This window comes from Grus americana, chromosome 3 (genome assembly GCF_028858705.1).
Source record: "Grus americana isolate bGruAme1 chromosome 3, bGruAme1.mat, whole genome shotgun sequence".
Lineage (NCBI taxonomy): Eukaryota > Metazoa > Chordata > Aves > Gruiformes > Gruidae > Grus > Grus americana.
Genome location: NC_072854.1, coordinates 117,300,238 through 117,324,627, shown reverse-complemented (window position 1 = coordinate 117,324,627; position 24,390 = coordinate 117,300,238). Strand labels below are relative to the sequence as shown.

The 24,390-nt window shown below is 39.4% G+C and overlaps 1 protein-coding gene across 1 annotated transcript; it reads right to left on the bottom strand.

The window, feature by feature from the left end:
* Window positions 1-1,651: 1,651 nt before the first annotated feature.
* APLF (aprataxin and PNKP like factor) lies at window positions 1,652-24,389 on the bottom strand. The gene is made up of 9 exons (XM_054819658.1): window positions 24,284-24,389; window positions 22,964-23,115; window positions 21,562-21,688; window positions 19,441-19,613; window positions 16,352-16,740; window positions 11,579-11,704; window positions 9,016-9,062; window positions 7,524-7,562; window positions 1,652-2,950 (listed from the first exon to the last, which is right to left on the bottom strand). The coding sequence occupies exons 2-9, from the start codon at window positions 23,060-23,062 to the stop codon at window positions 2,745-2,747; spliced, it is 1,206 nt and encodes a 401-aa protein (XP_054675633.1). The 5' UTR covers window positions 23,063-23,115; window positions 24,284-24,389; the 3' UTR covers window positions 1,652-2,744.
* Window position 24,390: the final 1 nt, after the last annotated feature.

Below are 24,390 nucleotides of genomic sequence, written 5' to 3'. Positions count from 1 at the left end.
GACGGTGACTCAACCACTTCCCTGGGCAGCCTGTTCCAATGTTTGACAACCCTTTGGGTGAAATTTTTCCTAATATCCAATCTAAACCTCTCCTGGCACAACTTGAGGCCATTTCCTCTTGTCCTATTGCTTGTTACTTAAGAGAAGACACCAACATCCACCTGGCTACAAACTCCTTTCAGGTAGTTGTAGAGAGCAGTAAGATCTCCCCTCAGCCTCTTCTAGAGACTCAACAACCCCAGTTGCCTCAGCTGCTCCTTGTAAGACTTGGAAGACTTCACTTTTGAGGTGAAAACAGGCAGCAGCTGAGGTCCCCAGCTTCCGACTCTACTGCTCAGCCTCTGAACTGCTGGCACCTCAGCCTTCAAACACCTAGCGTGACACTCACATTCCACAGCCTGGAGCACACTTGGTGCCTGTTGCAGCACTGGGTCCTCACAGCAGGGCTGGGCACGGGCTCCGGACGTTTAGACAGGCTGCCCGCTGCCTGCTCCCTGGAGGAAAGCTGCTTTCTCCCCTCACCAAATAACTCGGGACAGAACGTCTGCTCCGCCGGCCGTCCTTCCCTGAACTCCTTCCTCCTCAGGGCAGCGCCGCTCCTCAGGGAAGCTCCACGCGCAGCGCCCCATGGTGGCGGCCGTTACCTTCAAACGCCGCCTCGCGCCGGCCGTTACGGCCCGAAACTTCTGGAAGCCGCGCGTGCACCGGCCGCTGAGGGGAGGGAGCTCCGGGGGGCAGAAGCGGGGCGCCAACAGCCTCGGCCAGAAGCGAGAGCAGCTCGGCAGAGCCTCCTGCCTGCTGTAGCTCTGGCAGGAGCAGGGAGGGGGTAGAGAAAGCAGGAATAAACTTGGTAAAACTCCATAGTTAAGTGTACAGAAATCTCTTCTTCCCTTGTTGCCTGCACACAGGTTTAGTTTGGCATAGGCAAAACACCTGTTGTGGGAACCACAGTGTCTCCTTGATGCATTGTTGAATATAGAGATTAATAACCAGTTAAAGTGTTAGAGGAAAAACATATTCAGAAGGTGTCTGTTAATCTCTAAAATACCTCATGTATATAAATTATGATCTTTACTGAGCTCTGAGATCAGTTGATTACAAGTGCAATACAAAAGTTAAGGATTTCACCTGACAACAAATCCGAGTAACTTAGCAGTGACATAGGGAAAATACTACACAAAAATCTCACTGATGCAGAGGTTTCACTTCAGCTTCTTGCAAATCCAGATCTTTAGAGTTTCAACAGCTCTGTAAAGTCCCCCTACTCTGCTCTTTCCCAGATTTTGATTTTCACACCACAGATGCGTCCTTTGGCAGTACCGAGTGTACAACAGCCCCGAGGAAAACCCGAGAGCAAACCCCGGCTGTCCAAGGGGTTGCTGGAAAGAGAGAGAGGCAGGTCTGGCTCCATGGTGGAGGGGTTAGGGCATCAGCATCTCAGTGGGAAGATGTGAATGAGAAAAGACACCACAAAAGCTGCAGGAACCATTAAAACAAATGCTCATGCGTAACACAATCATGTTGGTTTCTGAAAAGGAAAGTGGTCTGTGGTCAAAGGCCCCACATGGTTCTACCCTGTCCCCAGAGCAACATGGCTTGTCACGACAGGATAGGGAGAAATTAAGAGGGAAGAAGAGCGAAGAAATGCCAGTTTGCAGCAATGGCCATTTTATTTTAAGCAAAGAACATTTTGCCACCTCACTGAAAAGCTTGAGTGTATTTGGATGTCTAATTTCAACAATGATTGGCAGATGTTCACAGGGCAGCCACAGCCATACAATAATGCTGCCCCTGCTGAACTTCAGGATTGTGTCCAAAAAAGTGCCAAATTCACATGGCTCCTGTAATCTATCCTGAAACATACTAAAACTTTTTAAAGCTTCTTTCTTGAAAGCTCAGGAAAGTTGTGAACACACTGAGGGCAAGATCTTCCAACAAAGTCTTTAGAAATCACAGAGACACAGTTACAAGTTTTTCCCACAGTATGTTACAAGTTTAATTGTGCAAAAATACAGTCATCAAGACTTCAGCTTTGCTGTGAACTGAACACAATACCAGTGATGTACAGGCGTGGAAAGAGGTACTACTGTAATTACAGAAAATATACCGTAATTATTGTTGAGATAACCAAGTGGTTCGATGCACTGAGATACTTCTCCTAAGTGATTTGGACAACTGGTATTTTACTACTGTACATCAAAAGAATCAAAGAAATGACACCTAAAAGGAAAGCCAGTAGCAGAATAATGACGTTTAAGACTGCAATAACTCATAAGAATGTTAAAAAATGGTTTAGACAGATTCCCCAGTGATGGCCAAGAATTAGCCTGCAATACTGCAGGCGTGAAGTGTAACTCCTCTTCATTCAACACAATATATATTGCATTTCAGCAAGATGAAAGACTTTCCTAATGCCAATATTTCTTTCAAGCACAGGAAGATGAAGCATTAACAACCTTTAAAATTGTATTTCAAACTATGAGACACCAATGGTGTTGCAAAAGAAATAGACAAGAAAACAACAACAACAAACTTTCAGAGCTCAGTCCTCTGGCTCCACGACTTAATAAAACGAAAAGCCTCCACTAAAATAATACATATGGAAAAGAAAGGCATTGCTGGCTCCCCTTGCCCCCATTAAAATCTTCCTGTAGTGCCTACATCACTGAGGAAAAACAGTTTTCAAAGGAATTCCTCTTCTTGCGCGCAACCAGATCAGACATTAGTAATGCTGTTCTGTGCAGCTACTTTTTGGTCTTAACAAATCTATGTGCTTCTTGCAAAAGTGTTTCAACATCTTCATTATCTTTGTCTTCTGAACTTGGTTCCCAGTCAGAGTCTTCATCAGTAGGTTCGCACTCCTCTTCCTCATCATCTATAAAGCTATCATTAATGTCATATTCATTTGATTCATCATCATTGGCACCATCTTTCTCCACAGCCTTTTTTCCTGTAGGGACAAAAATGTTGTACATTCATGAATCATAAATACAGAACTACAGAGACCTTCCAGAGACCATCTAGTTGGTCTCTCTCCTCAAGAGAAAGAATCAACTCCACCACTCTACCCAATGCTGACAATTTTGGGTTTGATTTTCAAGACTCTCACGACAAGCTGTACCACCTGCTGCAGCGCTTACCAGTCTGATCACTTAGAAAGTTTTCCTTAGTGGCTTTTCTTCCAGCACTTGGGAAACAGTATCAGGCCTCTTCTGATATCAGAAGAAAACAGTATCAGATAATGTCTTTTGATAACTCTCCTTTCCTTAAGGAGTGGCACACATAATTTTCTTAGTTGTCTTCCTGCTACTTCTGTACCTAAACAATACATCTATCTGGCTGTTTAGCCTCTAGCTATTGCTAGGCGGCTATTTTGACCCTGGATTTTCTGCCTTCATTCATCCATACTTACTTAAGGCTATTTTATGCTCTTTGGAATCTGATGTGGCTTTTAATTCCCATCCACTTCTTTCCTGAGCTGAGTGAGAGAAGGGAATCTGCTAGATCACTAATCTCCTACGGTCTCAACTTGGATCCATGCTGGACAGTCTGTGCTTCCTTTCGGAAGACGGGTTGAGGAAATGACAAATGATGAACACTTCTTTCCTGAGCAGGGTGCAGCCTACCTGTTTCCCAGTTCAGTCTGTTTTATCGCACTGCTTCCTAATCTGCTGTCCATCCATCTTCTTCACAACTTCACATTTTGTGACCAAATTACCTTCTGCCTTCACAGTATTTCACAATGCTCTCTATTGGCAGGAATCAAAGGCTATGAAACCTCTATTTACAAGAAAAGGCTGCTGTTCACAGCATGTTCCTAAACTTTTTTAAACAGCTTGTCTTGCAGTATCCTTTTAATTACTCAAATATGTTGGCACATTTAAACCAATTCCCAGAGGCAAGATAATTCTGCTATGTGAAGAAGCCTTAGCTATCTGACTTGGTAGTGTCTCTAGAAAGCTGCTGCCATGGCAGCATTGCCTTCTTTTATTTATCAATAGCCATGAACCTTTAACAAGTTTATTTTCACTGCTTCCTGATTTTGGCAGCTGTGCGTAACCCTTGCTCCACAAGCCTATGCTATTTCCCTTTTTTCTTATGTGTCCACAATTCCTAACTAGCCACAGCCTGTTAGTATTCCGATCATGTGCTATTCTGCCCTTAAGTCATACCTCTGAATAAAACCATGTTCATTCCTCTTCTTCCCAGCCTCCAATTTTCAGTCTTATCTCATCTAGAGATAACCTGTGAATGATCTCATACAGATAATTTATCTGTTCTCATCTTTCATATGAAACAATAAACATGTTGTGTCTTTTTTCTCAGCTACAGACCCCAGTCCAAATCATGAACATTTATATTAACCATAAGCATTTCTTGGCAACCTCGGGTCAGAGCTCCAGGCACTCAAGTTATGCGTGTGGTGAACTACCTTATGTAGTCAAATCACATCCTCTATCCATTACATTTTTCTACTATTGGGAACGTGACTATTCCAACATTATCTTACGGTCTGATTAACATTTTATACTTCTATAGCAACTCTCACCCAAGGTTTTCAAAAGCATTTACAGCATTAGTCAGATTTCTCAAAGATACAAAATTTTATGGGTGAATTGTGCTACAGAGGCACTGAATGACCTCCTAGAATAACATCAGCCATGTGTGACACAGCCAATAATATAACCGAGCAATATCCTATCACTGGCAATAGATATTCTTTGAAGGACTGACTGTGCACCACCTAGCAGAAAGTCCTGAAAATGCCAACTGTCAATTTGAGCTGTAATCCGCTATTATGCTTGCTAGTTTATTTTTTACCAGACTTCAGAGGAAATTGATCATGCCCGTGTTTACCCATACCAGTAAAATTTCTTAGAAGAATCACAGACTATGGTCCTGCAGAATGAATTATGTCTTGGAGGGGAGAGGTCAAAACCAAGATGCTAAACACAGTAAGAACAAAATCCCTCTTCTCTAAGTTTATGAGATTAATAAGCTCAAGATCTGCTTAGCAAAGAAAAGCTCTTCTTCACTTTCACAGCACCATGGGTGGTATTTTACAACAGAAGTAGAAATTCTGGCAAAATACTGATTACTTTACGCTATAGTTTAATTCAGCCACAGCCCCCAAAGCTGCTCATTAAGCCCCACTCTGCTTTTTCCCTAGTACCATATTTATAAAGATGACCTTGAAACTTTCTCTGAAAGCATCTGCTTCATGTTGGGAGAAAAAGCTTGCTGACCACCTCTTTCAAAGTGTTATATTTGGAAGTGAGCTGACCAGCTGATCAGAAATCCTACAGAGAAGTGTGTAGGAGAAACCTGCAGGAGGTCATTCATCTAAGTAGCAAAAATGTAGTGAGGTCATTCAGTAGTGATAATTTAATGACACCGTAACTCTGACTTTCCCCCCCTTCCCCTTACAACTATCCCCCCAGTAATTAGCCTTAGATTATTTCTCAGAAGATAGACCGCATTCTCTACAGGCAATTCGCAATCCCTCTGGTAGCAATTAAGACTAAAAATGTTAAAAACTAAACATGTCAAATGTCATGTAGACAGTACCCTTCTTTTCTTGTCTGGTGGAGTTTAAATACACTTTTACAGAAATTAATCCTGCTGTGCTTAACAGTGCAGTTGTGCCAAATGGCACGAAATAAAGGTTAATGCAGCCCTGTCTGGCTGTGTGACCTTGCACGGCTCAGTACGACTGCCTCAGATGTGAACTTGCTGAGCCCAACCTTTTATAAACTTTGCCCTCAAGAGAACTAAGCAAGCCAGTCAACAAGATAGTGAAAAAAACCCCCAGCAAATATGAACAGCACTTTAATTAATGAATACCCTTCTTTCCTCTGTGCACAGAATATCAATTCTTCGCTGGTTCTTACTCAGAGGAGTTCAATTTGATACATTGAATTTCACTCCTGTGTTAAAAGTTTTACAGGCTTACAAAAGAAGTACTTTTCCATCGCAGTCACGCTTGGCTGACCACCTGCCATGAGCTGTACACACAGGATCCACCATTTCAGTGAGGAAGGTGTTCTTGTGCAAGGCACAGCTACAATTTAAAACCTTCAAGATTTAGACTGTGAGTAAGAAGGACTGTAGATATGCACACAGCCCAGCTTGCTTCTTTATAAAATCTTAACTGCTCACTGCTCTTACAGTGCTGCTAACAATTCTCTCCACGGTATAATACACTTTCGACAAGGGAGCAGTCACCAAGATGGGGCTGGTACTTGCATCATGGGCTGCAGCAAAACAGACAGGTAACAAGTATGCCTCAGAATATGCTAGTGCACAGATACCACCATATCAAGCACTCAGTGATAGCAAAAGCGCACACATACGTGATAAGGAAATGGGATGGCAAAGAAATTTCTCAGTGGAAAGTATAAAAGCAACCTCTTGCATCCACCCACAATACAAATGGAGGCCAAAACGCTTTACCTAGAAAACTAACTATACCTATTTGCACTTTTATTTGTTTTCTCTAGAAGGCAGATCTGTTTTGAGGATTTCTTTAGGAAATGCCCGGCCATCCCTTGGTGGTCTCAAGGAAGACAAGCCAGTTCCCACTTCTACTTGAGATGCAGCTGTTCCACAGCCTCATGCCTTCTTCAAGCCAGTGAAAGTGCAGACTTTCAGATTGCTCTTTAAAGCTCACTTTTAAATTATTTTAGAAATAATAAGAAGCTTCACATTTGCAAGCTGAGACACAGCAGAAGCCTGGAAACAGACCTAAAAGGTATTTAAAACTGGAGCCTGTGCACCCACAACATGTAAATTAACATTGCTGGCTGCAGCAAAACAAGCTAGGTGCACCGCTGGTAAATGGAGGAGATATTCATATACAGTATTACAATTTACATTATCAAGAGAGACTACAGCTTGCCTGTGCTACTACATAATCCTCACTGATGACTAGAAACTAAAGTAAGGATACATATGTAGTTTACAGTGAAAGCTGCTCCCAACTCAAAGGCATCAACCTTCTTCTACACTTCAGTCCTAACAAGGCAGTATCTTACCTGAAACATTGATACCTCATCGTAAGTATAAGAAAAGCTCATCAGCACATGCACAGCTATCACTTGAAAGTTATTTCAAGGTCAACGCAATGCAGAAGGAATATCTCAATGTTTCAAGAGCAATCAATCTTTACAGGGCAACCTTAACTAGTTGTGGATGAAATACTGGATTCCCTTCATCCTATCATAACCCCTGTGTAAGGAAGGAATAGTCAATTTAGCCACATGTGTCTCTCCTTAAAGCATTTGTTTGTTTTCTTGTCTGCTTCCAGGGAAGTACAGGTATGCTGATCCAGGAAGCCTGGCACAAATTCAATTTCAGTACTATTGCTTCTAAAAAAGCAAGCAGGGTTTTACTAAAATAACAACTGCTTTCTCCTCAGGTAAGTATTACCAAGCATCTCCAGCACTATCAAGTGCCCAAAAACCAAAGCAGATCGGTTCTGTCCCAGGCTGATGTGCCCATTCATAACGTAAGAACATACTCACCATTCCTTGAAGTTCGTTGTCGGGTTCCTCTTTCAGTTACTAAAGAAAGGAAAGTTATTAGTCAGGATAGAGTACAACCTAGCATAAGGGTTATTCACAGATGTTGCTACAATAAAAGACCGACCTATTAAAATAAATGCTGAAAATGACTGTGCGGTATTTACAAGCGTAATAACTACTCTCCTGCCCCCAAAAAACCTTTTTTTGTTTGTTTATATTGAATAATTCCTGAGAGATTACCCAGATGAACTGTTCTTAACAGTTATTATGGACCATTCCATATGTAGACAAACGTCATCAATACTGTTTGTTGTTGATGGGGTTTATTTAAGCAGAAAATGGAAATATTTCAAAGCATTTAAATATTTTACATCATTGTTTACATAAATGTAATTTCTCCTTAATAGTGTCATAATCCCAATTCTTTAGAGCAAAATACACTAGCATTACATTTCCATAACTGTTCTGCTCTGAAGTATTGTTTATTGCTTTGGGGTTTCAAGTGGAAAAAAATCTCCAAGTCCAATAATCAAGAAAAAGCACCAAAAAAAAATGCAAAGTATCTCTCTGAATTCTTTAAGAACAGACAAAATGTAAACAGTATGTCCCCCTGTGTTTTTCACCAAGTCTAGTTACTGGAATATAAAAGACTAGAAAATTTTAGAATAGAAACTCAAATTCAGTTTTAATTATATTCCCTCCAAGCCTCAAGAGAATATACATGCAAAAATTTGTTCTCTCAGTAAGAAAATCACTGGAAAAAAAAAAGTCAAAATAAATAAAGATGACAGACATGCTTGCAATGTTTGGTTTAGAGCATCACAAGACTTTAAAATTATATGTTACCTGAGGATTTCCTATCAAAAGAAAAATAAGAATAAAAAGTAAGTATGAAATCTTAAGATATAAATCTATACAGTTAAAACATAAAATACTTCTGTGTACACATTTTGTAACAGGGACAGGAGAAAAGCTATAGAAATATTTTACTGCAGTAGCCATTTGAAATGTTGAGAAATACTTCAGCAACACCTAAATATATTCCCTATTTTCACTGTAATACTCTGGCTCTGAATGGTGGAAGTAGAATACAGAGATCCAGTAATATTGCACTATACCATGTCTAATTTTCAATAAAACCTATTAAAGTCATGAAAATAGCCACTTTCCATGCAGCATTTTTGTCAACAGGCAAGATACAAAGCAGACAAACTACATCAGTTGTGTCTGACCCAGCCCATCTCACTTCAGTTGAAAAGCATCGGAAAAAGTGAGTGCAAGTTTGCAGTGGCCAAGCAACCTTCTTTATCACAGACAAGGGCAAGACCTCACACTTAAGAGGAGCAAGGATTCAGGGCAATACAAAGTAAGCTGCAAATGCACTGGTTTTCACTTAGAGTAGCTGAAAGCTTTTAGTCCAAATTTTTGGTATCTGTTACTGGGTTTTCGGGTTCCCCCCCCACTTTGAGCTATATTGAACAACTTGGCTTACCTAGAGGTGCACTGTGCTTGTATTCTAGCTTGTGCTGTGGATTCTTCCTGCGAAGAAGAAAACAGTAGAAGCTTGATTTGCCACCTTGCTCCACACTTAACAAGCCCAGAATTCCATGGTTATTTTATGGATAATTTCAATTTCTTTCTAAAATATAATTCTGTGACCAATGCCTTACTGCAGTGTCTCAGCTTACAGAAAATAGGTTGGGAAAAAAATCAGATTAAATAAGAGTTCCTCTTGTTTCAGTATTAAAAAAACAAAAACCAAAATAGATGGCTGATCAAAACCAAGAGATGAGATAGTTTCCAAAGTTGTATGATAAGATGCATTTGTTCAGCATAATAAGAACTGATCCAATTATTCACTCTCACTAAAAGTGAAACCAAAACATAATTTCTGGTGCATTAAGTACAATGTATGCACAGTGCATGACAAGTCTGAGACATCCAGGCATAGCTTCCATATTCTGCAACATAAGGCTACAAATTAACTAGTTTGGAAAATTAAAGAATTTGGAAAGAACTGCTTGGCTCAAAGGATCACAGGGACAGGCCACAGAAGGATTCTTCAGAGAGATTACTCATTTCTGCAGTATGCTGCTGCAATCCAGCAAGTTCAGTTTACAAGTGTGCATGTCTTCTATTAAAAAATAGCATCGACGCAATGCAAGAAAAAATTCAAGGTCAGCTTCCTCTTGGATCTGCAATACACGGTCCTCTCATTCAGGGTATGATCCAGGTCATTAACACCCTGACTTATCCCACTCCCAGTTATCCAATGCTGCTCTCATGTTTTAACTCGGTCCAACTTACACTAATGTGACAGATTAGCACAATGTGAGGTTTTTCTCAGGGCTGCATGTTAAAAGACTTTCAAGTCGATTTATTTTTGTGCAGAAAATTTAAAAAATTCTAACTTTGGAAGAAGACCAGTTGAGTGGTCCTAATTTTTGTTTCTGAAAATAAGCAACAGTTAAAGCCCACTATTTAACAATGACATACCATGTGACATTGCTTGAAACTTGTGATGAATTTCTGCAACTGTAGCAGTTTTTGTGTATTTTAAAAAATACCCTTGCTGTGAAGACTGCCTTGTAAAACTAAATTGTTTATTTGTTTCTTATACTTCAAAAATAGTATATAGTTACTCTTCAGTACAAAAATCTTATATTTATGTCATATAACTTGTGACAAATTCACACACTTCAAATTGATTCACAATTCTATAGCTACTGCTAGATTATGTGTGCATTAGAAGTGATAGTTACCTGAATAAAAAAAAATGGAAGTACAGCTTCCTATTAAATACACTGTGCTGAAACAGAATTGCCTATTTCCATGTTTTACTGCTATCGTCAGCATCAGACCATTTGATCCCAACTCAAGGGACAGCATTTAGATCATTCAATTATGCTCCCTTTGAGTAGTAGCCAAGAGATAAAGACAACAAAAATAACACAAAAACCCTTCCAAGTTACATCTGCTGCTTCATTGAAAGAATTATCTTTGCTTTGTGCCTCTTTTCCTCTACCTCCAAAGAATAAAACACAGATTAAGAAATGATCAGCTCATACAGCAGAGTTTCTGGAAGGAGAAACAGTTTTGGTTTTGGCTAAAACATCCACTGCACTCCTGAAAAAGTACGTTGGCAATTTCATTACCAGTATAAACCCAGATTGCTCATCCTAAAATGAGAATTCCACTCAAATATTTTTCAGAAGAGAAGCACTTTTTCTGCATTAGCTGAATATAACATGGCTTTTTCTTAAAAGCTACCCTTATTTTGTTATATTTCACAGAGAACACACTCTTTAGGATCACCACACTTTCTGGGATAGAGGAGAAAATGTTTCTGCTCAGGCACAATCTTTATTAACAGCAGCCATTAGTTTCAATATGCCCCCCCAGAAGTGCTATTGCCTCAAAATATATCCTTTTGTCCATGGTGTCAATTACTTAGCAGTCACTAAACTCTGCTACACAGAAGAGTAAAACCTAGATATCGAGAAACAATAAAATAAAACAATCTTTTGAAGAAAATCAACACCACTTAGAAGAAATTGTACCAGTCAGCCATAAACCGGATTTTATTGCTGTCACTTTAATTATGCTTTCTAACAAATCAAATACTGATTAAAATAGAGGGTTTGGATAAATTCTCAAGTAATACTTTATCAAAATTTAAACTAAAATTACATATCAAGAACAACATGTAACAAGAAATTATTGTTTATATTAAAAAAGAACAGTTTTCTACACATTGACAAGTAAAAAAGTGTTGATCTCTAGGTCACTGAATAGGTTCCAAAAGTCAAGTTTTCATGTTCGCCAGCTGAAATCATTAACAAGTATTTTGCACAGACTTTGGTGCTTTAAAGGTAGCAGTCTATCCACAGTAAATTTCAGAAGGCAGTGAGACTTTAGAAGGAGCCATAATGACATGCGGCATTCAAGATTTAACATCAAGAATTATTCATTATTCTATCATCATTTTGTAACTCTAGGGGAGAACAGTCTTAACTTGTAAAACAAGAAAAGACATTTTGTACAGCGCTTCTTACCTATAACAAGCTGTTCCATATGGACATTCAGGCCTGTTATCATTGTTATCCTGAGTTACGATCTCCATTTCATGATAGTCATCATCATTAGGGTGGCTGAACTGCTGAAAGTGAATGGGATTCTTCCTGCAAAAGACAAATACATATAGAAAACTGACTGTTCCATTTAAACATGAGAAGTGGAAATAAGAAAGGCATTACTGAAGCAGTGACAACTCATTTTTCTGTGGTTACACGAAGAGGAGCTTTGAACTTTTAACTTTATGCAGAATGTAAGATTTACTTTCAGGATGACAGAAGAAAAGCTTTGTCTCTGCACGTGCTGCAAGAGAGGTTAAACCAGGAATTTTCCTGTTTGTCATCAGCTTTACGTTTCAGAACTCCAACATGCACGCAATCTACTGATGTAGTCATATAGCATGAATCGTACTCGGTGGACGACATGCTCAGTTATGACTCCCTCTGGTGCTATCGAAGTGCTATAGAAACTACTACTTGAAGTCTTAGCTTGAGTTGGAAGGGCCAACGCATGGGAGCTGAACAACTGCAGTACTAAAGGCTCCCCACACCCTTAGTTATCACATATTAGCTTCAGGCAAGCTGTCTCAACTATTATTTCTGTTCTGTATGCAAGTTACTATTCACTTGAATACTTCAAATGCCAGAATATTATTGCAGATGGAACAGTCTACTGGACATGCCATGGATTATGCTGTCACATTTGGTTGGCTACCATGAAGTTCTATTTGAAGTATCAAATTACAATGATGACATGAAGTTATACCATAAGACATAACAGCTCTGCATGTAGTGTCACACCGACATTAGTGATGAGAGTACATTACTAGCATCCATGACTGCTCTACAACACTTAGGCAGTTGAATCCAAGGTGTGCAAGTAGAGACACGGTTGGCCTTCTGGGCTGCAAGCGCACACTGCTGGCTCATGTTGAGCTTCTCATCAATCAATGCTCAGAACTAATAGAAACATCACATTTATCTTACCTTTACCTGGATAATTTGTACTTATTCCACTTCTGTGTGTTGTGCAACAATATCCAGAAAAATAAACAGAAGCAGAAAAGTGCATAGCTTATATTAAGCAAGCATTTTCCCTTCTTGCAAAAATCTAAAGCTTCTTCCTCTTATTAAGGGTTTGGTTTGTTTGAGGGGTTTTTAATTTTTTTTTTTCAGACACAAGAGATTTGAGTTGTAAGAACATAACACCTATCACAGTGTAAGTTGCACTCCAAAGTTAATTAGTTTCACAACCAAACTTCACTACACAGGAACACGTTATTCATTTGATCAAAACAAAATCATTAAGCTTTAATCATGCAAAAATTACCCAACTAAATGCCTACTTCATTCTTAAAGTTTTATGAGAGTTACCTTCTCGTAAACATACTCACACAGTTACTGCAACTTTGCTTTCACAGAAGCTCTGAATTTGTGTACTCACACTTCATAATGCAGAAAATTATGCAAATAAAAATTACACAAATGAAACTGATAAAAGTTCTTCAGAATCAATGGAGTCATCTCAAGCAGAAGTTGAGTATTGCTCAGTGAAATATTTAAGACAGTTTTTCATCTGCGCAGCCACCAAAAGCAACTTAAAAGCTTTTTCTAAAGCAAGTTTAACTGATTTTGAAGAGCCAGGCATTCTGACCTCATCACATGCAGAAGACCCCTGCCATCTGAAGGGCTTATTTTCTCAGCTACTACAGAAACTGGTAGGGAAAATTTAATGAATTACCAGCACTAGTTATAAAGCCATAGAATTCAAGCCTGAAAGTACACCACAAGTGCACGTAAAATGTTTGTAAGTTCTAAATTGTAAGGCTTATTAGAAGACAGGACTCAAAAAAAGACAGATGCAGGTCATCAGCTGCCACATTTACAAGCTTGAGGTGAAAGGAAAAATACTTATTTTCATAAACAAAGAGAAGAAAGCACATACAAATCCAAAGGTTGGTTGAGCGTGCCCTGTTTTGACAGCTATGGGAAAGATTTACACACCTCCAGTCAGCAGAGCACTGTATCACAGGCTAATAAAAGAACAGAAGTGTGGACAAAAGTTGTGGGTTATGGTTTTTGAAGATGAGAGTTCAGGTCTGTCACACTGCTTCTATGCAGCCCTTGAAAAGGGGAGTTGGGTTTGGATTTATTTTAAAATTTCCTACTTTTGGAAAAACAAGCAGCAGACAAGAAAATGAACACAAGACAGTATTCAAAGACTAAGTTCCTTGACAACAAATATAGCCAGATGTAACATACACAGAGCACTTTGCCTCCTGGTGGTAATAGCAGTTTCTTTCAATTTGGTAAAGCTTCAAGCTACCTCAGAAAGAGAATCTGACACTGAAGGATGATTACAAGCAGAATCCCTGGAGCAAGAGGTATGCATCCTGCTTGATTCTTTCAAATGCAGTGTTTTCAAATTCATAAATGAAGAAACTGAACTATGGGTTACAAAGTTATTTCCTAAATGTTTAAGATAGGTCTTGGAGAAATCTAATAAAATTAATAGAACTAACATTTACTCTTTTCAGTTTGTGCTTTCTTACTAGGCATCTACCAAAGGTGCCAAAATCACATCCAGAAGACAAGTATCTCTTAATAGGATTTTACAAAATAAACACTAGAACTCTGAAGAGCATTAGTTATTGGATAAATGACAATTTATGAATAAGAAACCTCACCTAGAAAAAAAACACTTTCAGGAAATGTTACAGTTACCAAAGCAGTACTCATTTAAGAAGCCGACTCTTACAGCACATCTTGTTAGGAGACACCTTTCATAAGGTTAAAGTAATGAAGGAGAGGGAAACTAACTACCCATCATACTCAAGAGCACTCAAAGCAGCCCTTCTTCCTTAGCAACTCTAAAAAATAGGTTTTGCTCAAGAAAAACACTACACAATGAAAAACTGAATACACTATCAATGTGTTCCTTCAAAGCACCCATTCACGTCACATTTATGTACATGTTCTGTTAAAAATACGGGTAACTGCAATGACTTGCTTTACTCCACCATATCTATCCCACTGATGCAGAAAGACTACTTGGTGGTCTTGTGTTAAAAGCAAATACTAAGACAGAATACAAAGCATATTTCCTTTGCTGCAAACAAGCAGGTTTAATCTCATGACATTTCCTGAAGATCAAAGCTGATGTTTTTGATACTTCATCTTTATAAATTCCTCCAACAAAGTAAGATTTTGTTATGTGTTATTTCAAAGCATTCTGTTTTCTTACAAAGCAATGCTTTCCAAAAGTATTGCTGCCACACGGTTTAGAATAAAGATCCAAGAAGAAATGTGCACATGCAGACTCCTATTCCATATTATCTGAAACTAAAATTTGCCTTCCTAAACATTAGGAATCCTTCAGCATATCACAGCATTAAATCAGCTTAACCCTCCATACAGGGGAAAACTTGTCTAAGTGAAATTAAAAGTAGCTGGAGCAAACTAGAGGCTGCATTTGTACTACTGGATGAGCTTAACCACCTAATAAAACATGTTTTCATCATATTCGTTAAGGGAAAAAATTGAGCTATGTGAAAGAAAGCCTCATGAAAACTGGAAGTCTGATGTATTCATTAACATAACAGCTTTTTGCTTTTGATTTACACGGTTATCTGCAGCATTAGGCAGACCAAGAAGATACAAGAACCCATTTACTTGTGCTTGCTTGTTTTCTAAACAACCTCACTGTTTTTCCTATTGCTCAAGCCCCTTAGAGGGGGAGAAAATAAATAAAATAATAATGGAAAAAAATAATCACAGGATCCACTGTTTCCTAGCTTAGCCTTATCTTTTGTGCTTTCAATGCACATGGTTTAACTAGAGCTCAAAGCCTATCCCTAAATGCAGTTCTCAGGTCATCAGTCATTTGCTAGCCTCAAGACCACCTCTAGATTTCTGTCTTCCCTTTGATATATCAACACACGGCATTCCAGATCTTTTCTGGGCAGAAAGAACTAGCAAAAGACCAGGCACTCAGCACTGGTGTTCTGGAACATTTGTATCACACAGAACATTTGTATGACTGATCATTCACTGTGAATTGAGAGGATATGAGTGGGAGAAAAAGAAAGAACAAGAAAAAAATGCTCTTCAGTTGAAGTATTACCAAAGATGCTGACCAAGTAAGGGTTAACATCGAGTTTGTAAGTATGTCTTGTTATGTTTTTAGGGAGGGAGTGAAAGATAAAGAAAAAAAAAAAACCCAGACTGGCCGAGTTATAATAAACGTAATTTTTGATTATTTAGGGATGACAGATAAGTATTTTAAATATTCAGATCACAAAGCATGCAAATACTTCAATATATACAATTCATCTTTCATAAAAGTTTCATCTGCTCATAAAACAAGCCTACAGGGTCTATGTTGGGCATTTCAACCATTTACCTCTCTTCTCCCTCCTGGTACCTGCACTTGGCTGGTACACGCAGGGGGGGTTTTATCGTTTTTCTTTTTTAAAATGGACCTTTGTTTTTTATTTCTTACAACATTTCATCCTTTAATTTGTTGAAGTACTTCATCTGTTGTTTGGGTTATATCAGCAGTTAGCAAGACATCCTGGCTCCTCCTTTTATACTCTAAAAATTCTTGTTATGCCATTTCTTTCTCATCGCTCCCCTGCTTACCAAAAGATTTTTCTCAAATCAAAGCTTCAAACGACATTACTGTTTTGTCTTCCACAGCTAATACATTACTTCTTAATAATAAGCTATCTTAAGCTAGTTTTAATTTTGCTTTACCTGTAACAGCCTGTTCCATACATGCAAGGTGTCCTCTTACGCTTGATCTGTTTGGAGCTTTCTGAAGCATCCGCACTTCTGGTTGAATCAGAAATCTCAGTCTCGTAATCCAGATTTGCATCAGGCTCAAGAATCCCTTCCTGGGCACCAAAATATTGGGAAGTCCTGCCCCAGTGAGCTTGTTGGCTTGTAGAACCAGTAATCTGCTCTTTGTTTTCTGTTTCCTCAATCCTATTTGTTTTACTGGAGATCTGACCTATTCTTTTGGACAATTTACTATGCAGCTGCCTATCATTTTTTTCCAGAGAACTTCCACGGGTTTTTGTTCCAGTCTTGCCATTTCCTTCCATGTTTCTTATGGTACTCTCAAGAGGAAATCCAGATGTATTCTGTGGAACAAGGTTACATTTTGAAGGACCTGAAAATTTACAGTCTTCAGAATTAAAAGCTTTAAGGTCAAACTCTGCCTCATCTCATCATTCCAGTTTTCAAAATCAGAGAAACATAGAACAGCCCAGGTTGGAAGGGACCTCGAAAGATCATCTGGTCCAGCCTTTAAAATCTTCTACTCCACCTTCCAAACTCAAGCTAGCTGCTAAATGAAAGGCTCAAGGTAAGAACACACACAGGCAATTTAAAGAAAAACTTATCCTAGAGCTCCTGTCCTCACCTTCGGTTCCCTCACAACAGTCAGACTCCTCTGTAACCACCCCAGTTTGTGACTAGTCCAAGGACTTTAGCCTGAAATAACTTTCAATTAAAAGTCCTGCTCCTGAAAAAAAATGAATGGGAGTTATACATGTGACTCTAGAAGAAATATATTTATCTACATATGGGAATTCACGATATATACCTTGAACTTAATCCCACCCCAGTACATCTTAAATGCTTCAGCTCATGATTAAATCACAAAGCAGTTTGTCAGTAGATACCATCAGGCAAAGATTTCACTTTTGAGAAATACTGCAGTTTAAATTTTTGAACATATGTACACTTAAAATAAGAGATGTGTGCTTTAGAAGAAGAATATGAGATACCTAACCAAGACAGGAACATGGTCCCAACAACATTAAGACATTACCTGGAAGCATACCTATATTAAAGGATGAACTACTTTGATACACTACAGGACTATTCATAGGTTTCTGCTCTCTACAGTTTATTATCTAAGTTCCCCCTCCACTAAATCTATATTTAGTTTACATGGATGCAGTTGGCAGAGTTTGAAAATCAGCTGGTGGTTTCCTATTTGATTTTGATCCTTTCAATGCGAGTCTAACAAATTGTTAGCCAAAACCAGAGAAAATTACATTTGAGCAGCAGTGTGATAAAGAAAGGGCAAAGACAATATTAATACCAAGTGATCCTGACAGCAGCATATTTAGCAAGTCAACTCGGAGACAGGGATGACTCTTCTATTGAGACTCCCAAAATAAGGCTCAGCAAACAACTGCAGTTTAGGAAATAAGCCTTCATTCCCAGAAAAAGGACTAAATTACTTTAACTAATTTAGCGCTCCCACTTGTGCCTTCTCTCCATTACATACTTCAACCCATTGCCTATATTGTATCTAATAAGAGTAAACACTTTCAGTTTTGTTGTGGTGAGTAGTTAAAAACCAGGCAGCAATCAAGGAAAACCAGAGGCAACAGCACTGTTGGCACAGGTTATAACACGTATATGACCTCACTGCCATCTGGCGGCTGCTGACGCTTAGAAGAATTAAGATTCTTTTTACATCCTACCCTACAGCAGATTTTCCTCAATTGCCTTAAATATGACAGCAGGAGAATAATGTTGGTTTTGATACCAAAATTCCAATCTTTTAGAGCTCTGTATGATTATTACTTTTGCTTGCACTAACCCATTATTTTTTCTGCAAAGTTCTGAAGGCAATTTCTTACACTGTGCTTGAGATAAAAGTGATTTATGAAATTATTAGGAGAAAATAAGTACAGCTTCATACTTACAAACTGCAAAATGAAATAATGAATTATGTAGTCACTCACCTTATAATTTGACAGAGAGAAAATGGCACTGCAGCTGGTATTAACGTACCCAGCCAACAACAAAGCTCACCATTCAGAACCCTTTTTCAGATTAAAAGATCCCACTATGTTAAATCAAAACTACCCTGAAGGGTACGCTCTCCCAGAGTAGATAATTTCAATTAACCTTAAGATTTAATTAAACAATGAAACCAACCCCCAATTGTTTTCAGTGTCAAAACCAATGAAGCATATCAAATAATAGTATTTTAACTATTTTATCTGATCCTGTAACAGATTCAGGCAGTTCTAATGCTATTAGAAACACCTCCCCAGGTTGTTCACCTAAAGGAAAAGTCAGTGAAAGCCTCAGTTTGATCTCACCAGAATATGTCTTGTTTGTCTTTGATAATGATCCTTCTCTTTTCACAGATAGCAGGGTGCTATCGGTAAGTATTTAACTGCCTGTAAAAGCAGCTGTAGTTTGAGAACACACAGACTCATTGACTGAAATGTCTGCTCACTCATTGTCATAGATCATTTTGGATTTCAAGATGATTACCTTTTTTCCCTTTCCTTTTTTTTGACTCAGATTTTGAGATAGTGGCATAAACACACTCCCTGCTCTTTTTCTTCAAAACACAGCAGTTGCTAAACCACATATGACAACTTTCTGACCATAAAATTTCACCAACTAGAATGGCACTAGTTTGGGCAACATCCAGTGTTGGATTACCTCAGTGTCATACCATCACCTATCCCTAAAGGGTTCTCAGAAAGAGAACCACAAACCAAGCCACTCCCAGAACCAGTACTTTGGCCTATGTCTTCCAGCCTCTTGCTGTAAAGCTGAAAGTGTGGTATTTCTGTGGAACATTCCAGGCCTAAATCCCAGATCCTGAGAAGGAAGTGCAGAAAACCAAGTCTCTGCAGGCTTCCAGGATCCCTGCTATAGAGCTATCCAATGGACTGGCATTCCAAAACAACTGTTAAACAACAAATCACAAGCAGAACACATGGACCCAACCTTCACCATGACATTGCCAACTACATTCTCATTTTTTGAAATACCATGGCTCTGCCCTCGAGCCAAAAAATTACCTGAGATGAAGGGATGGCAAGACGGCTCCTTCTCCCTTGATCTTGTTCTTCACCTTCAAAATCCTCTATAGTTTCTTCAGAGGCTAATCTTTTTTTCTGCTGTACATTTACTTCTGATTTTAATGACTCCATATTACTTCCTCCCCTTCCTTGGTCTTTTTTCATTCTACTACCTTAAAAGAAACATAAAAGGGTACTTTTGGAATGCAACTTTTACAGTGAAATCCCGACCACATTAGAAATCTAAAGCTACATCGAAGAAGAACACTGGGCAAAAAGCATGAGAAACAGCAGCAGTTGTGCATGTGCTGTTTCAACAATGCATTTTTCACTTCCTGCTTAGAATGTTTTAGAATAAAACAGATGTTTGAGAGGGAAATTTGGAGGAAAACAATAAATATGTGGCAAAGGATATTCTGGACTGACTGTATCAGTATGACTGACAATTTCTTTTAGGCAATAGGAGCTTATCAACTAAACCACATGTCCAAGGATGACTTTTACCATAGACCTTTTGTACAAGTATCACTTTAGATTACCAGTTTATACACACAAACATCAATTAATTAGGACATGGCAAAAATCAGGGTATGCCCACTTGCCTAGTCAGCTACATCACGGTTGATTATTTCATCAGCCAGTAACTGACAGAAAGACAGCGAATGTTGCGTCTCTCTTTGGAAAGCTTCACATCCCAGGAAACTGTAAGATCTCTGTACTGAAGTAGTCTTTTCTGGATATACAGCTGGGAGACAGCCAGGGCCATTGTCCTGGTTTTGTTATAGCTCCATCTGCTGCAAAACACGTTCGGAAGATACTTGATGCCATTTTGCAAGACTTCAAAAACTCTGCCCCTTCAAAAAAATACTGACATGCCAGAGTTATTTGTATAAAGCAAGGATTTTTTCCAAGTTTTAACGCCTGACTTCCAAACAACAAATCAGTGCTACTTTTCCAGTAGGAAGATGGACAGAAGAAAAATAAAAGGGTAGCCTTTTAGTTTTACTCTCTACCTTTCTACCTTCCCATCCAATGCCACCCTAAAAAGGTGCAAATCATTTCACAATTTTAAGGAAATATTTCAGATTTGCAGGAGAGATTGGTTGTTTTATTAAAGCGGCCCGTTCTAAGCTGGAATCATTATCTCATATAATGACTTTTTAAATGGCTCCAAGAGTGTTCGTATGTAGACCCTAGCTCCCTCGAGGTCAGGTCTTCAGCAGAAAGACAGAAACGCTGGGGGAGGTTGTTAACATACATAGTCATTTTCCTTCTCTTCTCTCACTCCTTTAGTCCTCCAGTTCCATCGATAAAAGTCAGCAGAGCCATAAATGCCTTGCGATAAGTCTGTCAGAGAGTATCTAATGGCAGTTTTAGAACTCTTTACGAGGTCCCAGGACCAAAGCCAGGTATGGTAGAAAATTTTCTTGGGATTGTGCCAATGCGGCACCCTTGTGTCTCCAGTTGATAGAGACTAAACACAGTATTCTGCCGCTGTTACTTCTGATAGACAGCGGCAGAAGTTTATTGTACGCTCTGCAATTTCCTTTTGTGGGAAGGACAAGAGGGAATCCAGTATTACTTTAGCCTCATACTGGTAAGAAACTACTATACTGTGATGAACTGCTCCTCCTAGGTAGGAATTTTGAACTAAGTGATCAAGTTTGATTCACAGTTAAATATTAACACATACCGCCACCTTCAAAACCTGTGAAATTAGAAGTATGTAAATTTAGGAGGGCAATCAGTGACTTAAATGTGTAGAAAGGCTTGAAATTAAAGGCCCACAAAATATCTAGAATTTACATGCTAAACAAAACAGGTGAGTTTATAGGAAAGGGCTTCAGAACATCAGATGTTCAGCTGTCCAAACAAAGTATATTTCCTGGTATTAAAATAAAACAGAAAGAAAATCAACTGATCAGAAAGAGCTCTGTCACACCCATAGGACTGATGACAAAGGAGACAACAGAAGTCAGTCTCTCTCAGCTGCCAGGCACAAAACACAGAAAGAGAAGTAACAAATTAATACTTTCTACTACCACAATTATAATTTAAGAAAATGAGATCAAAGCACATAAATGTATATTGGTATGCAAACGTACTATGTTGCAAGCCTACCTCCTTTCATTACAGGCTCAGAAATCCTCTGAACCAGGAGGTCCTTGTCCAGCATCCAAGATGGAAGCACTCTCTTTCTTTGAATAGATCTTGATTCTTCACTATCATTATCATCAGAAAGAGGAAGCTGAAACAATATTTACTGTTTAATACCTTTTTCCAGTTACAAAAGAGGTGGAAAAAACTAGAACACAAGTTTGTACACAGTTATATCCTTCAAACACAGCTTAGATAACTACCCACTTTTTGGATGGTGCCCATTGCCTGATTTTTTTTTTTTTTTTACAGTTCCTACTCAGAACTCAGAACAATAACGTCTGTAGAAATCTTCATGTAGTAAAAAAAAACCTTCTTAGAGCTTGGGAATACATATCTAAAAGGCTACAGACTGAAAGTTTCATAGAAAAGCTATATCAGTATCTTGATATAGAGTTTCAACACAGAAATAAGAGAAAGAGGAGGTTTAACAAACAAATGCCTATTTGACAAAAAATACAGAAAAGTCTTGCTAGCAAACTCTCAATTCCTTTCTCCAGAAAGGATAAACAAATTAAATACACCACCAGGAATCTCAGCTACAGTAAAGGCTGACATTTCATTTGTTGTACATAGTTATCTACTGTACAATGATGTTGACCAATGTGTCCTTTTTAGCACTGTATTGCTGGACACACAACAGACCACCTAAGAAAAATCCCACTGGCTCCATACGCTATTTATCAGACTGTCCGAAAGCCATTTTTACTCAGCAACATTTAAAAAAAAACAAAAGAAGCTTGCTTTGAAAATTCTGATTTGCTGGACAAGATGCTAGCTGCCAGGGAAAAACAGGAGGTTTATTTATCTGTGTGTTTGTATGGAACTTGACAACACAACTCCATCACAACTGTAGGATTCAAGTAAAAGGGCTGCTAGTACACTATAAACAGATATTATAGCCAGCACAAAGTATCTACAGCCCAACTGCACGCTCTCCAGATATAAGTTTCAGGTGCTTTTAGGCTGGTTGGGAGAACAGTCATTCATTCCCTAGGCCTCACAGGTACTTACAGCATAGTTACCGACACAGACAGGGACCACAACTGGACTTTGTTCTGTAGTACTGAACTCAGCTATCGCACTGTTAGTTCAAAATATTCCTCTAGCAATAGCAATTTTTGTATATTCCAGAGAAATAATTACTGCAGCATAATTATCATAAACATAAATACACAACAGAAATGTATTTATATACTTGTACAGCATACAATCCCAACCGATAGAAAGACAGATATTTTGAGCATACAACTTTGCCAGAGTTAACTTCTCAGGGGGGAAAAAGGTTTAGAAAACACAACACCTTTACTTCATTTTCAACACATGCTTACAAATATTAAATTTAATTAAAAAATTAAGCACTCACCAAATGCCTGGAAGCAGCGCCATTTTTTCTCATTTTTGTGGTTCCCTGTATCTCAGAGTTTGAACATATCGATTCTATTAACGATGGACTACAAGACATCTCAACAGGATTAGCAGTTGGTGCTTCTTCTGCATCAGCCTTCTGATTTTTTTCTGACAAAGCAAAATAATTTTTAGCTAGTCAAACTCACCACAAATAAAAACATGTACTTTTTACTCAAACACAGGGGTTGGTCCAAAGGTTTGCTATTAATACACTTCTAAACTGAATGTAACATACTTTTACATCAACTTACAGAGGAAATAAGCACCCCTTCCTGTCTACCTTCCACTGAAAGTACTTTGAACAAAAGATTTTCCATTCACTGCTGACCACTACTACAATGTTTTGGGGTTTAAGTGCATAATTTATACTAGTCACTGCTATGACAAAACTTTGAGAAAGCTGAAATCACAACTTAGAATTTGCTTTACCATAAATCAGTGCAACTTCCCAAAATTTGACTCTATACTAAAAGTTGGGTAACAGCGTTACGATGCAATTTTCAGGATCAGACACCCAATGAATCCAGCACTTCTTGGCAAGTTCTCACCAAAGGCTACAAGTCCGCAGCTCTGAGGTGACACCACATATTCAGGTGGCTGAAACTGGTTTTAAAAGCCTCAGCTCAGAGGCGCCACATCTGAAATGCTTTCCAGCCGTTCAAGCACACTGCAACCGTTTTTCCTTTCCGACACTTTGCCTTTCCACTAGTCAATTCAGTGGTACAAAGGCTAATGGAAAAAAAAAATCTAATTACTGCTGTATTCACTGTACAGCATCACTCGGGAGTCATTGCTGCCCCTTCCACAGCGTTTTGCATCACAGGGAAGGCACAAGCTGACCAGCTGCACTGTTGTTCGTTGCCTCACGAACAGAAACACAAGAGGCCAAGCTCTGACTGACTGACACACGCACCCACGCCCCCTCACACACACACCCCCCCACACACCCCTTCCCAAACGGGCCCCTCCAGGTGCTTCGCGGGAGGTTTCAGTTCTGCCCAGGCTCCCCCGGTGCAACGAGCCCGGACCCGGAGCTCCAGTTCGTGCCCCTCTAAGCACAGCGGTTCAAGACATAAACCAACCCCGGCCTCGGAGAGGGGGAGAGGCCGCCCGCAGCACACCGGTGGCGGGGAGCTGCACCCTTCCCCTCACGGGAGGCCGGGGGACCAGGCCGCAGCCGGGCCCCCGGGAGCGGGCGGCCGCGCCAGCACGCAAGGGGACGGGGCGCCGACTCGGCGCCCGAGGCTCTGCTGCTTGGGGACGGGACCGGCCTCACCTCGGGGGGGTGCCACCGCCGCGGAGACGGGGCAAGACCTGCCAGGAGCCGCCGCCGTCGGGGCTCGCCCGAGAATCGCTGGCGCGCCGTCGCCGCGTGATGACGTA

Bases quoted from the DNA above. Each gene is read 5' to 3' on its own strand.
- APLF (XM_054819658.1), bottom strand. From the start codon at position 23,062: ATGTCTTGTAGTCCATCGTTAATAGAATCGATATGTTCAAACTCTGAG. The intron at 9,063-11,578 runs GTAAGAAGCGCT...TCTTCTTCGCAG, and splicing joins TATGGAACAGCTTGTTATAG to GAAGAATCCACAGCACAAGC. The intron at 2,951-7,523 runs GTGAGTATGTTC...TTGTCCCTACAG, and splicing joins ACAACGAACTTCAAGGAATG to GAAAAAAGGCTGTGGAGAAA.